This window comes from Bombus fervidus, chromosome 4 (genome assembly GCF_041682495.2).
Source record: "Bombus fervidus isolate BK054 chromosome 4, iyBomFerv1, whole genome shotgun sequence".
Classification (NCBI taxonomy): Eukaryota; Metazoa; Arthropoda; class Insecta; order Hymenoptera; family Apidae; genus Bombus; species Bombus fervidus.
In genome coordinates this window covers 1,164,616-1,180,453 of record NC_091520.1, presented here as the reverse complement: position 1 = coordinate 1,180,453, position 15,838 = coordinate 1,164,616, and the positions used below count along the sequence as shown (strand labels likewise).

Below are 15,838 nucleotides of genomic sequence, written 5' to 3'. Positions count from 1 at the left end.
AGGCGCTTTCCAGATGTCTTTGTGCGTTAAGATTTTAATTTCCAAGAACTTGAGAGTCGTCTGTTTCACGGAGCTATTCCGCAGAAAATTAAATTGAAAAAGAATTAAAATACGTGAGAGACGTGTAAGCATCTCTGTTAATATCAGAAGCATAAGCGACCACGAAAGTATCAATTAATATAAATTACAAAATAATTAATTTGAATATTTTTCAGAACTAAAATATTAGGTAGATGATAGGAACTAAAACATGGACATTAATATATAAATATTACAATCAACTGTAATATATTACGATGTAGAATGTAATGTAAAATTTCAAATATTTTATATTTAAATTATAAATTTGAAACTTTATGCGTAGAATTAATGCATAGATAAAACGCTTCTTACGATGAAAAAGGCCAAACTTACAACAACATTTTAAAGAAAGTTCCCTTTAAATCAGTTGTTTGTTTCGACTACATACGATAGATGTTTGATCGTGCTTTTCAAATTTTCTTCGCGATTTATTTCATAATAGAGAACAACTTAATATTGAGTACAAGCTATTAACGCGTGATTTATCGAGAAGGCACATCGATTTTGACAGCTTTGTTTCAAAACTAATACATCGGAAGTTGAACGAAAAGCGACGTATTAACAATGTACGCGGCTTAATCATTCATCCTCAACACGAAAATCGATCAATTTCGTGCAAGATTGCTAACCATGTTACGCTCCCACTTTCAAAGTACAGCGAATATATTTTTCAATGAAATTTTGTTATTCATTTGCGTTTCCCATGACAAGTGCATCAATGTCAATTAAGACTGATGTATTTTTAAATGATCGATGGATTCCCAGTCGCAATTAAGTTACCATAATGGCGTATTCATTCGATCACCATAAAATGGTTCGATATAGAAAAAAAAAAAAAAAAAAAGAGAAAAAAAAGGGAAACGTAAAATTGAACTTTAAATGGTCCCCAAAAATATCTTTGTTGTTTTCAAGAATATGTAAAAATCTCATGTTTAGTTAAAAGCACAACTAAAAAAAAGACAAATATATATATATGAAAAATGCAAAAAACAAAAGTAAGATCGCAATCGAAAAAAAATTCAAAACACGTTTCTGCATTTATCGTGCTTACAACTACGTTTAGTTACGAGCGCAAATGGACTGACATAAGTAAAAAAGAAATATACGTATGAAAAAGCCAGAAATAAAACGAAAATCGCAATCAAACGAAAGAAAAAATTGGTCTGACAGGTCTTTGCGCGCGCTACTGCTGATCTTGTTACGTATCTGAAACGAATGGACAGCGTATCAGGTTCTCGCATGAGAGACTTTTAAAGAGGGTCGTCACGTTCGATGCAATCTGCCACCATTGACGCGAGTCTATGAAACTTCGAACGACGGTATTTACAGCTATCCACGTATTTCCAACCACGACCATATCTGCTGCGCGTGTATCACAAGTATATGTATATATACATATGTATATGTATCTATCCCGATCGAGCGACTGTGTGGTAGTAAAGTTCGGTTGGATGGAATAGTTAACAGCGATTCAACAGCAGTCGCAATTATATTAATCCTAAATCACAGCAATATGCTTCAATCTGCAACGTTATTAATTTACACCTATATTATTATGTATTAACATTTTGATTTTAATTTATACGTAAAGTACGTTACGTTATACGGTATACGCTGTTTAACTGGAAACGATCAAATATCTGGAGGAACGCGAATGATGCGTTGCCGCTCAAACGTATTGGGACACTATTTTTTAGTTTTGACAACATGTATTTTGATTACCTAATTACGGTTAAATGAAACTGCGATGATTTGCTTCTTCATAATCGCCATAGTTACTGTTGGAATACAACGATATTTCACGCATAGGCATGAAACCCTTACACAGGCACCCACACAGGCATTTGAACAGGACACTTACACAGGTCATACTCGTTACTGTATAGAGAGTGGAGTTCAAAGTATTTATGGGATCATGGGTCACTACCCTAAGTCTAGTCTGAAAGTAACTGGCCAACGATCAACAATTCTTGCATACTTTGTTAATTATATCACTCGCTTATATACATTTGGTTCTGTAGTTCTGTTTAATAACTGAATATTATTTTAACATAAACATTGTGTCTTCCACAGATTATTACTCTTAACTTCAAGATTAAATTCGAACAGTTACAATAGTGTATTATTAGATTGTCCGGAAAGTGTCTTTCTTTCGCAAACGTGTTGTTTACAACAGTGCAGCTTCGTACAAACGTGAAACCACTGTTACGATGATTGAATTAATTGTATGAATTGAATTAATTAGTTGAATTAATATTCACCGATGACGCGTATGCGACTAATTGGAAAGAAGAATGTTCTTATATTGTAGCATTCGGAAGATTCCAGGTAGTTCTGCTGCTGTGTATTAATTTATCAAACGAATACCAGTAGAGTAAAAGCATAGTGAATTGGAGAACAGGCTGAAACACTGATGCAATGCAAAGTTGCATATTCATCGGCTGTGCAAGTTGTTTGCGAACGTGTATGAAACTCTTGAATAGTTGGTGGAAATGCGTGAAGCACACAAACGCTTGATAGATGTTCGCCATGAATGTTTGCTAACATCTTCAAACGCTCATGAACGATTGTGCGAAGTCTGTGCAGTCGATGGAAATTCAATTTACGAATAATGATAATCCACTTCAGGATATGCGTAAATATTAGAATACTGGGAACGTGTGTATGAGTTTTATCTTTCGCATGAATTTGGATGAAATATTATAATGGCCAAGTAGCAGGTGTATATCGTCGTTTTCACTTCACAGATTTATCTTTTCCATGTGCAATATGCAAGCTTCCTGTTATTCGAATGTCATTGATTCCGTAATGATTATCTGGATATTCGTATTATTATGTAGGTTCAATTCAATTATGTTACAAGCATCACGTAATGTGTTATATTTATATTATAAATGCACAAGATAATGTGTTTAATGTTTGTAACAATTATTATTAATGAACGTTTGAAAGATATTTTAATAGCGTTAAATCTTTAACGTTAATAGCGTTACAAGTTTTAATTTCCTTGCGATAGTATGCACTGGTACACTTTAGTGGAAATGTGATATTTTTATGAAATAAATATCGACGAATTGGCCCTGGTTCCGAAATTCACTGGCTACTACAAAAATTGACTACTACAAATACCTAGCTATCACCAGATTTGACAATGATCATTCATTTATTAATCGTTACGGTATATATTTCTAGAAATAACCAATTTTCAACACTTATTTTTAAATTATTTAAGATTACTGTTGAACTAACAAAATTAAACAAAATTAAAACTATTTTGATCAAAAAAGGTTACGGAGATTACAGTTCAGTGCGCAATAACGTGGACAGTGGAGTTTGGACACTTGTTATGAAATATTCTAAATATTTTAGAAGACTTTTATTTTATTAACTTATTATTTTAGAGATTCCTAACTCGTGCCTGTATAATTTCTATTCTTTTATATTATTTATTATTTCTATTTCTATTTCCATTCTTCTATATTATAGAGAGTATAAAAAAATACACGCGATCCATCATAAAAATGCGAAAACGAAAGTAAATATCGCGTAGAAAGTAAAAGACATTCCTGATAAAAATTAATTTCGAAATTCGACGTATTGACGAAACATCGAAGAATTTTTTTTGCAAAAATGACCAATATAGCTGTAATTCTTCGATTGTGTTCTAAAAATTAATAAAATATATGAAAACTCTGTTTTTGATAGAAATTAATTTTGAAGTGTGGCATAAATCGAGATATTGAAAAGTGTTCTACAAAAACGAGCAATATTGCTACAGCTACACATTTATATTTTTCATTTCGTATAGGAATACGATAGCAGGAGGTAAACATGGTGGAAAATTGAAATTTTAAAAAATTTAAATATAAATCAATGGAAATATATTGAAGGGAATTAAATTTCAGAAATTCATGAATTTCGAAAGTGCACGTTAACTTTTAGTTTGTCAAAAACCTATTACATATTGCAACGTAATACCATGCATTGTTTACTCAAGTTACTATTGTTATTATAAATATGCACGTGAACTTATCTTTCTATTAACACTTCGAAAAAGCCACGTGAACAGCTTTACAGAAATTAATAAATTCACGTTTCCGTATAATTTCTTGCCAAGTTTCGTACAATTTTTAAATATAGTTTTCCTGTTTCAGAAATAAAGTAGAAAACGTCACAATGTTATAAACATTATTCTTTAAATTTACTATCATTTATGCTATTCTTCCGATGAATCAACTCGTGTAATTAAGTAAACTCATTTGTCTCTTGAGAATTAACTATTGATCGCGTGCTTATGTAATGAAATTAAAGATTAATAATTAATAGAAAGTGGAGCTGATCGGCCTTCTAGCTTCCGCGAGACTTGTACGTCACTGTGTTAAAATGTATCGACTTTTGTTAACAATTTCTTGATACCCACGTAATGAATCGATTCCAGATTTTACACTTTGGCCGTCCTGCGCTCCAAATTAGTTTCACTCGAAATTTCACAGTACTTTTGAATTCTGAGGTTTACGCCAGAACTACCTTAAACTTCGCTAATTACCGTCTAAGTACGAGTAAACAATCAACGACCAGTTATTCTACGCGTGAAAATAATTCGAATCTGAAATAAAATCTTTTCGTTCAAGTTCTGGTTTTCGACAAAATACAGTTTGGACGTGTTTAACTGAAAACTGATCTGGCGGACGCGCATGGTAAATTTTCAAGACATATTTTTCTCGAAAACGAAGCATCTTGTAAATGATTTCTATTCTATATCTTCTACGTGTAGAGCGTCATTTTACACGTAGAATAATCTCCCAGGAGCTGCTTTAAAAAGGGTTTCTCGGTCGTTAAAAAAAAAAAAAAAAAAAAAAAGAGAAGAAAATCACAATTAAACGTACTCTGAGAACGACTTTCTTATATCGTTCAAATAGAAAGGAAGCAGACACGGAAACACAACAACAGTGGTGCATCAGCGGAGGTTAAACTCATCGCATACTCGGTGCATAGGTACTCGAGAGAAGAGGACGGAATCATTCAAAGTTTGCCCGAAAGTACGATTGCGGCAGATGGTTTGACTTGGAAGAACATTGAGGACGGAAATAGACGACGTTTCGCATTCGCCTCGAAATGCGAGTTCCGGCTGGGTGGACAACTTGCAGTGAATAGTGTTGGCACTCGATATCCGCGTCACCGGAAAAAGGTAGAGGTTGATATTTTTTCCCCTATCAAACCGTACAAGAGTCGACAGCTTCGACACAGACGGGCCCGTGCGTCGATATTCCCAGTCGATTATTAACTTTTCGCACCGTTACTTTTTAATAATACACCCTCGAACCTACGATTCCGTCGATCGTCGTTCTTACGTTCGATCGTAGCTTCGACGTACAATGTAATATCGATCCGTGTCACGTGAATGTGCCACGCTATTGTTTTATGCTGAAACTGTAAGAAGTAAGCATCGTTGAGATTCTTCGTCCTACGCCACCATTGTTTCCACGTTTTATTTTAATGTATTAATTATTAGATTAGATAATATTAAGATATTTTCGATTAAAGAAACCTTGCGTAAGTATGCTTTTTTAAAATGTATATGCGTAATTACTATTGTGCGTGTGAAGAAATAGAAAAATAACAATAGTGTATGTTTGAAAAATTATTCAAACGATTATTTTCGGTACAAATACTTGAATATCTATTTTGCAAAATATTTGCAAATCTTTTCCGAGAAAGATTTACAGGATGAATATTAAATAAGAAATTACAATGAACAAAATGTGTATGACACTGGAATAACACGTAATGCGTTGCCTCCTATGCTAATCTATACCTGTTACGATTTATTCTCCGCGATTGTTATTGCATATTAAATTCAACAAATACATATCGTTTTAAATATCAAATATTTTGTACGTCGATAAATAAAAATAAAACGTTTATCGAATTATTAAGTACTCTCTAAGTATATTCCGAACAGAACGAATTGTATTTTCAGTTTGGAAAAAGGAAATGGAAACAGTGTATAATGTTGAAACAAAGATCGTGACAATTTATATTATAACAAAAATCGAGCGAACGGAAATGTTGTTATTTCTGTATTTAAAGGTAGGATCACAATAGCTATTATTTTATTCTTTGGATAACTGTATTATCACGCAAGCAAGTATTATATATTCGATAAAGCGCCCTTATGATACTCAACACTGAATCCTCGATCACGCACATTTTTCGTTTTTAGGTTATCTTCTGCGCTCCTCGACATTATTACAATTAATAATATTTTCAGTAAAATAATAACTAATTATTGAACCTGGGCCCATAACCTGTTGTTATTTCTGTATTTAAAGGTAGGATCACAATAGCTATTATTTTATTCTTCGGATAATTGTATTATGATATTCAACACTGAATCCTCGATCACACACTTTTTTTATTTTTAGGTTATCTTCTGCGCTCCTCGACATTATTACAATTAATAATATTTTCAGTAAAATAATAACTAATTATTGAACCTGGGCCCATAACCTGTTGTTATTTCTGTATTTAGAGGTAGGATTACAATAGCTATTACTTTATTCTTTGGATAAATCTGTCACACCTTTATTGCACTTTGTTACATGATCTAGGGACAAAAAACAAAAGAACATCTTAAACCTATCGATTGAATCTAGAACTATCTTCTAGTTACTATTTATTGTAACTAGCGCATCTGCATATGGATGGCGAGCGCGAACTCACATTATCATTTTCAGCAAGAAACTTTGAAAGTGAAGAAAACACAATTAGAATAAAGAAATACAGAGATAAGTGAATTAAAAGGAAAGAAAATGCGACGGACTGCTTCTTGGATAATAAAGTTATAAGGCAGTTAGTAAGATTGTATCGACGACTCTAATACTTTTCGAAAGCTCCGGCCGCAGAAGAGCGATTGCGAAACTTGTTTACTTAAAACTTTTGTGCTATCAAATTGCGCGAGAACTATACAAAGTATACACCATCCGTGAATATTTTACGGCGTAAGACTACTATACAGTTGGTTTCAGCTGAAATAAAGCAGACTATGAAGGGAGAAACGAAAGGAGAAGCCCAGAAGAGGAAAGAACAGGCAGTCGAGTAGCCCGGAGGATAGTTGGCTTCTGAAAAGAAAATGGCATTCATTTGCACGTGCCAAGAGTTTTGACGCTCTTCTCTTTTCGTGTGAAAACTGATTAAGCAGTGATAGAAGCTTCTGGAATATGCTTCCAATAGGACGATTCAAATTTTAACAGAAACATTCAGTTCGTTCACTTTCTGCAACAACGACGTAACTTTTACAAAATTGCTAGCTTTCGAGTTATTGGTACAGAAATACCAGTTGCTCCTTGTGTTTTCCGCTGGTAGAGTCCTACGAGTGAACTTTAAAAATTCACCCGCGTCGTTAGAGCATCGATTCATTCACGGATCATCGTTGAAACTTGTTTTTCCTAAAATCGTGATTCTTCTATTTACGCGAGTGTTGCAGCAAACGAACGAATTGATATCGTAGAGTTTCCTAGGAGATCGTCTAAGACAACGACAAGGTAACACCATTAGCAAACATATTCCAGAAAGGTCACAACAATGCACACAATTTGTCCACACCTTGTGAGAAGGAAGTGTACGACTGGCATGAACGCACGATAAATCTAGAGTCCTGCCTGCAAGTGCCCATTCCAAATCCTCCCCAACTCCATAAATTAGCTACAACCTGCAACACAAACAAAGCCCTTGGCATTGAGAAGATTACCACTACTGAATTACAAAAAGATTGCATAGTAAAGTCGTTATACAATTTTACTACGTCTAGAAAGGATCTTTCGTATTATGTATGTAAACTCCCTAGAGTTCAAGCGTGATAGGGACTCTCTCTGTTTATGGACAGCACGACTTTCTTTGTTTCACGGACAGAGCGACTTTCTTTTGTTTTATGGACAATCATTTTGAGAGACACTCATTTCCCAAACGGACGGACAGAGAGCAACATCAGAGATAGACAAGATCACAAAGAAAGAATAATTATTTAAAACATTGAAGATTGACGGAGAAAGATCGGTAGCTCAGGACATTGAAAATCGATTCTCGATTTTCAGGTAGACATTGCACAGAACTTGTTATTTATTGTTTAGTGTTATAGATTGATGTTAATTGTTGTTTGCTCCTGTATTTCATTTAAGTATTTTCATAATAAACTCGATGTTCATACTTCAGAATCGATCACCTGAATTACCCCGAGATTTACGACATTGCATGTATATTCCGTGCAATTTTTATGTTTTCTACAAATACATACAAATACGCAGTCTATCGATAACGACAATACAATTATTTCTATCGTACTGAGTTGAACGGAAAGTCTGTTTGCTCTTTTCCTAGAGAGATGGATCGGAGTTGAAACAACGGCTACTGATCTCGATTTAATTGATCTAATCCGGTGTTGAATCTGTTGTTGATTAGGTAACAGTCAACTGTGGAGCGTAAGATAAAAATTTATCGAAGCACTTGTTTTTCGTTGGCTTGGCGCGAGTTCGAATAGGGTTCGCCGAAACAACGCAAGAGCAGGCGTGTCGATCGTCGCAGGACAAAACTTCCTGCAACTCGGATGGGATGTTATACCTCGTTTGCCATCTTCTGTCCATCTTGCACTCTCGGATTATCTCTTATTCCGCTCGTTACAAAATTACCTCGACCATAAGAGCTTGTCTTGTTTGAAAAATTAAAAGGACGAGTTGGAACGTTTCTTCTCGTCCAGAAAACTGAACAATTTTGCGCCAATGGAATAACGAAATTATCACAAAGATGGTGAAAAGTCGTGGAAAGGAATGGAGCACAAATTGAAAACGATGCACGAGAAGAAAAGAACGTGCAAGATCGTGCAATTTGTCCGTAAAGACGGAACGAATTTTCAGTTCGACCCAATACATTTAAGGTAACTGGAGAAAATGATTATACAAGAATATGCCAGTTAGCCTAAGAACGTCAGCATGCTACGATCAACAAGAGCAGATAACTAATGAAAATTTTAAGCTGTTTACAGTCACCTGTCGTATGCTGTGAGCCTTCGATATTGGATAACTATACTCGCTTTGCTAACACAAGGATTAAGATCAAACTCTCGCAGATTCGTGGACGTTCGCCACATATATCTATCATTGCGGATTACTATACGCTTTTCCTCCTTTACGTTTTCCTAGAACTGACTTGGTTTTGGATTAAACCTTCGATCTTCTCCCTGATCCTTTCAGTCCTCTAACTTTAACGAAATTACTGGATCTTGACAAGGATTACGAGATTCTTAAACAAAAACAGTAATTATTGTAAGTATTTAATTAGTATTAATATCAAGTATCAAACGGATAGGACCGTTCAACGGAACGTTTAAAATCTTGAAAACCTTTGCTCTGAAATATTTTTCTGAAAAATGTTTCGTTCTCAAAATATTTCACACTTTTCGATCTCCAGACTTATCGTAGGTTTATATGCCTCTAGACTTTTCCAACACCCGGTACGTTGATGTAATCTATTCATCAATTTGGTGAATGCCTGTTAACTCGATCGATACAAAACTACTTCTATAAATAAACTGTATCCTACGTAATACATGAACATAAAATAGCCGCACTTTATTAGTTTAAGTTTGCAAAATGATAATTCGTTTCAGAATTAACAAAGACTAGAAAATTTTATGTACTTCGACGGTAGAATCTCTTGAGTTTAAAGAAATATAGTAGCTTGTTAAATTAAAGGAAATTGATAAAAAGAGAAAGCGTCGTACAACTGTTTTGGGATTCTTCAGGAAGAACATAGATCTTATGAACTTGTAGATTTTACACATTTTGGGTTTGTAGAATTGAAAGAGGCAGTCGCGATATTTAAATTGCACTTAATGCAAAATAAATAAGGATGTAGATATGAAAAAGTGCAAAAATTTGTTATTACGAGTATTTGTCAACCGCGAATTTATAGATTTGCTTTCATTTGACTTTGAATCGGTTTCTGTTGGACTGCTCGAATCACCGCCATACCTTTGCACCGCCAACTATTTCTATATCTTATTGTTAATATTATTAACATAATTTATTTAAAGGTTTTTCAAAAATGATGGTTTCCAAACGTTCGGTATTATCGTACGACGTTGCACGATAAACTGGACGATTATTTCTTACAGTAGATCGATCTTTGCATAAATGTTCCTTAAAAGTTTCCATTAATAGTGTTTTTAAAATGGACATTTATCGAACGTTAATCAAATAATAAACGATGGAGCTCAGTTTAAAAAGAAAATACAGAATAATGGAGGAAAGTGTCGTCGGAATGTTCCTTCGTTTCGTTACAAGCTGAAAGTTTTTCTTTGCAAAGGAAGCAAAGAGAGCAAAGATTTTTGTTAAAAGTGGCAAGGAAAACAGAGACAGAGAGAACTCTTCGCTACTATGATTACACCGCTTTACTTTCTTCGTTTCCTTGACGATGATTAACGGGAAATTTATGTACATACATGCACATCAACGTTAATAATCCAATGCACTTGATAATTCCTGCATATCGCGTTTAATTCGAAAAAATTTTATTTATTTCATCTAGATCAATTATTTCGGTAATTTAGGAAAAGATATTTATAACGTAACGTGTCATTGTTCTTTCCGATTAAAAGTATAAAAATATCGGTGCAACGATACTCGAGTCTGCATTCAGAAAGTGTGTTTTATTTTTGAGTGACTTTTCAAATGAAAAATTACCAGGTAATGGCGGAATGATAGCAACATTAAATATATGCATGTACTATAATAAAAGAGCAAAAATTTCATTTTTACATGTAAGTTTCAATTTTTAGAGGAAGCAAAAAAAAAAAAAAAAGAAAAAGAAAAGAAAGCTTTGACGAAGGGACACAAATTTTATAATTTTTATGTTATTATTACTACGTAAACGTTGGAAGGGATTAACTTGTTGAGCCATTGCCGAGCAATCACAGAAGTCAATTTGTTAAACAAGTTTCGAGCTTTTCACGTAGCTTCTCGAAACCATTGAAATTTATTTCATCGAATTGACATGTAGAAGCTAGTGTGTACTACAATACATACATAGACAAGTACATATAGTAAGTATAGTGGAGAGCAAATATTGGTACAAATAGACGTTTAATATTAGATATCTTTTATTTTTAATACTTGTAGTATTTATCTAAGATTAATTTAGAAATGTGTAATATTAGGTTGTCCGAAAAGTTTCTTTCGTTTTATGAGGAAATAATAGACGCACAATAATAAAAATAATAATAGTTTCACGTTTGTATGAAGGTACACTGTTGTAAAAAGCACGTTTGCGAGAGAAGGACACTTTTATTTATTTTTAAAGACAACCTAATAGATTCATTAAAAATGGTATAAAGAATGCCTAGAAAACGTAATATTCCAGTTTAAACGAGTGTATTGGGTACAGAAATTAATTCGCTGCTTTTACAAACAATGAGCTGTAGATCCATTTTGAATTTAAATGTTCTTAGGATTACACATGATATAACTTAAGCATAATATGAATAAATATTAATAAATAAGCTCTGTTTTTCAATTAATAGTAAGAAAATGGAACTGATCCGAAAGACAAACTGATAAATAGACGACAAACTGATCCATAAAAGCCACTGAATTAATTTCTGCACTTAATATTTGTACAAACTTTGTGATGTAACAACGTATTCAATTAATTTCCCATAACTGTATAAACTTGTTAAAGAAGTTCGAATAAGCTTAATAAAAAAAGAAAAGAAAAAAAAATAGAAACATCTAGAAATTCTGATTTCCGGGAATACTAAAAAGTATCGAAATTCTGCGAGGAAGATTTGGACCGACTAATGAATTTAATTTAAAACGGACGAGCGCGTCGGGAACATCGCGTAATGTGGCACTGCACACGTATTAAAATCATTGAACGAGCAAAGACAAATGTAATTTGCATTTACGTCACATACACTTTTGTAAATTGTACAGCTGCAAATTGCGAGATACGCCGGCAATACATTTACCGGTCTAATCCGATTACGTTGCATTATCATACAGCCGAACATCGCAATAAACCAGTCAACGAAAGACAAGTCCGAGTTCCGTGTTACTTTCAGGCTCAGCTTAGCCAGTCAGATAACGCGCCACGTAACTCGCTCTGTGTACTCGCTTTCTCGCTTAATTTTCCTCGTAATTACTAAAAAATACAATTCGTTGGAAATTTTATGCCGACTTGAGAACACTGGCTAGTCTGGTTAATGGATACGTAAGAGACTCATCTTGCTGCATCGTACGTCAGCGACGACGCATTTTCTTATTGCGATCATTATTTCCTATGTGCGACATTATGACGGATGTTTGTCGTAATTTATGACTGGACCGAGGTCTTAGCAAGGACCTCGGTAGGATGCATGAGCGAATGTTTGGTAACTCGGATATGACTGTTTATAGAACAGAGGTGTCCACGGTAGGAATGAATCGCGTTTATGTCCCCTGCCACACGTTGTATCGTTTAATGTGTCCGTTCATCATCGAAGAAATTGCACGACGCCAAAAAGTCGACCATGAGAGGCTCGTGTCCTTTCGCAGTCTAAAGAGCCTAGCAGCCTAAAAGATAAAGAGCGCGACGTGTTCGTTAAGAGGATGGCGGGGACGACGCTTGTCTCTTGGCAGATAATTTTGAATGGCGCTGGTTTGCAGAATGCGTGAGATAGTTTACTGGAGGAAAGCGACACCGTATCGTCATAGAATAGAGACTTTGTCCAAAGGATCTGACCACGAGATGGGGTGGACTTTGGTCTTTTTGGTAAAGAGACCGTGAGAAACTGTATAGCACTTGGTCCAGAACCTCGAAAGAGTAAAGTCTCTTTATAAGGTGATCTAACATGTACGAAATGCATTCGTGTTGTTTTTCAAGCTGCCAGACATGTTGCATTGATCGAGTAATTGATTGAAATAAATATTATCTTACCTATAATAAAAATGTTATAATACGTAGGGTATTATATAAGGCATATACACGTAGTATGAGGAAAAATTCCGAAATTAGTCGGATGACCCATTCTCTCTGCAACAATATCACAGGTAACAAAAAAGGAAAGGAAATTCAATTATATGTTACTGTTAAATAGATAGTACATTTGTATTGTGCGTGTGAGAGTGAGGGAGTGAAAAGCGAGCAGACACATGTGTGCATGCCCTCCCTAGAGTGTAGGTGAGTGTCGCAAGACGGTCCAGGTCTCCGTTGAGACAAAAGAGCGACTAGAAGGAAAAAAGCGAGCGAATGGGTGTCTTCTTCAGAGAGCAACCCACGTGTAGAGCCAAACTTAGTTAATATGTAAATAAAGTTTATCTTTTTATTCTCTCCAAATCCTCACCATACCTTAATAATTCCATATTGTCTGAAACTATTGCCGAGATCAACGTTTCCCTCTTATCGATAATAATAATAATAATAATAATAACCTCGATCTTATCGATTTTATTTATTCAAATTAATTTTGTTATTGTTTTTATCGATATCGATGAACCAATAGTTTGGTGCAGAAGTTAGCGCGGTTTTTCACCTGAAAACAATTGCTTATCATCTGTGTCTTACAGTCTAAGTCCATCCGAGAGCTCCAGTTTTCTTTTATTATACGATCCTATATTTCTTCGTTCCAATAACAAAGCGATTAATTGTCCAAAAAATATGAAGACTAACAAACACGAACATAAATTTGATAGACGGAATGCTTCGAAACCTAGCGTGGTAAGTTCTCCACCATCCTATTCGCTCGCTCCAACGGATTATCATCTTTTTCGTTCCCTCGAAAATGGTTTAAGCACAACGACGTGCAACTGCGAAAATGGTTGGGAGATTAGTTTGCTTCAAAAACCGCGGAATTCTTCAAGCGAGGAATCCAAAAATTACCGGAACGTTGGTAACAAGTAGCAAATAATGTCGGAGGATACATTCTAGATGATTTTGCATCGAACATTTGAAAAAAGAAACAGAACTTTTCACATTCTCAGCAAAACAGCGCCAACTTATGCACCAGCTCGATACGTACGATCGCGAGGATTAGATTAAAGAATTTTTTTATCTGAAGACGATTCCATACGTTTGCTACTATTTCAGAATCTCCTCAAGAATAGTCGTGCACAGTAGTATACCGTAGTAGTATAGTATATCTTGCGAACGCATGATTCGTCGAAGTTAAAATTTTACATTCCAGATATCCACTGTCTGATCCCGTGAAAGCCACTAGTGGCATTGTAAATTTCGGGAACTATAGCGCTCATAACCCAGCGCAAAGTTCGATCCAGTACCGAGACGATGTCGATGATGAAATAAATGGACTCGTTCGCGTGCAATGAATTTTCAAAGGACGCGTCAGCGCGTTATCTGGCGTTTCCAACGGAACAACAGCCACAGAATGCTCAGGGCGGATTCCTTCGCTAGATGTGGACTGCACGAACGAGGCAAACAAAACGAAAGTGGTCCAACGTCAGTTGGCATTACCGGTCGGCCAACCACCGGCTGTTCCATTTGTCGTACAGACGCGTCATCATGAAGTCATATTTCACGACTTATGGTAATTACGATCTACCACCCAGGAGTCACATTCAGCGGCGTGTGCATGCATGTGCAGCAGCACGGCAGACTCTTTGTCAAGGACCGTGTATATTTATATACAATCGCACACACGATGTCATAGGTGTGTGTCGGTCTATGTGCGCAAAATATATGCACTAACGTACGTGTTCGTGTGAAACGACAGGACGCATGAACCCCGGCAGGCAACCAAGCAGTCGCGTATTACGGTTTTCAAGGGACGAATCGTAGCCATTTGTCGGCACAACCGTAATATCAATCTTCGGTATACGGCCCTGACCGCGACACAAATCGTCGCTTCGAATAATAATTATTGTCTGCCTTCGAGGGAACCTTCTTCTTCTGCTTCTCTTCCCTTACGCGTACAATTCGAAGAAAGCGTACAGTTACGGTAAAGTCTTTTCGTACTACGCTTGCTTTTCGAGAAAATCGAATCTGATATGCTTGCACATTGCGGTGATGCGATTTTAGATTTATGATGACAGATTATAATAATAATTCACACGAGGATTCGTACAATCCGCGTATCCCGACACGGATATGTAATTGCAAGTTACGATAGAAGTAGATGTTGCAGACAAAATGTGCACTTCTTCGTTTGTCACATAAATTGTCAACGTCGTCTGCTAAATTTTATCAATTTGCGAAGAAAAAGCGCGATTCTAAGAAAAAAAGTATGGGAATTTTCCAACTATTAATCACTCGGACGAATACAATTTCAACACTGTGGAAGAACATATAGTTGCTGATATATTTTTTTAGGAGAAAGTTCAATGCGAATATAACCCACAGTAACCTGATATTTAACGTGTAATTTATTTTTAATGTCTATACGGTAAATGTAATATTACATACTAACTTGGTATATGATTCCATTCAGAATATATGTACATATTTACGTAACACCATTTATTTGGTCTCTTGAAAATTTCTTCCACTTTTCCGACTATTTTAAAGAAACAATTCCGCTTACAACTAGTTGCAAAGCACTTTGTGCGTATTATTTAACAAGAATAAAGTTACTAAACGCTCAAGTTAGAGAAACAAGTACAACAGTGGGAAATATAAAAATTCTGCCATTATTAATCAATTGTGAACAGACTGATACCAGAATATGGCAATAATCGTTTATAATTACGATAGAATTTGTATCGTACGTGCAAGC

The 15,838-nt window shown here is 35.2% G+C and overlaps 1 protein-coding gene and 1 long non-coding RNA gene across 5 annotated transcripts in view; one reads left to right on the top strand and one right to left on the bottom strand.

The window, feature by feature from the left end:
* LOC139986085 (uncharacterized) overlaps nt 1–5,577 on the top strand; it is a 96,045-nt gene extending 90,468 nt beyond the window's left edge. Inside the window, exon 3 of the long non-coding RNA XR_011799564.1 lies at nt 5,001–5,577. This is a non-coding gene — a long non-coding RNA (uncharacterized lncRNA). The remainder of the gene's footprint in view (nt 1–5,000) is intronic.
* Nucleotides 1–15,838, bottom strand: part of Twin (CCR4-NOT transcription complex subunit 6-like twin) — a 185,820-nt gene that overhangs the window by 113,261 nt on the left and 56,721 nt on the right. The window contains exon 1 of one of the 4 annotated variants that reach the window (XM_072001093.1): nt 7,687–7,792. The exons of the other annotated variants lie outside the window; for them this stretch is intronic. Within the exon in view, the coding sequence (XP_071857194.1) occupies nt 7,687–7,756 (70 nt within the window). The 5' untranslated portion in view covers nt 7,757–7,792. Of the gene's footprint in view, nt 1–7,686; nt 7,793–15,838 lie in introns of those variants that run through there. 4 annotated transcript variants of the gene reach the window in all.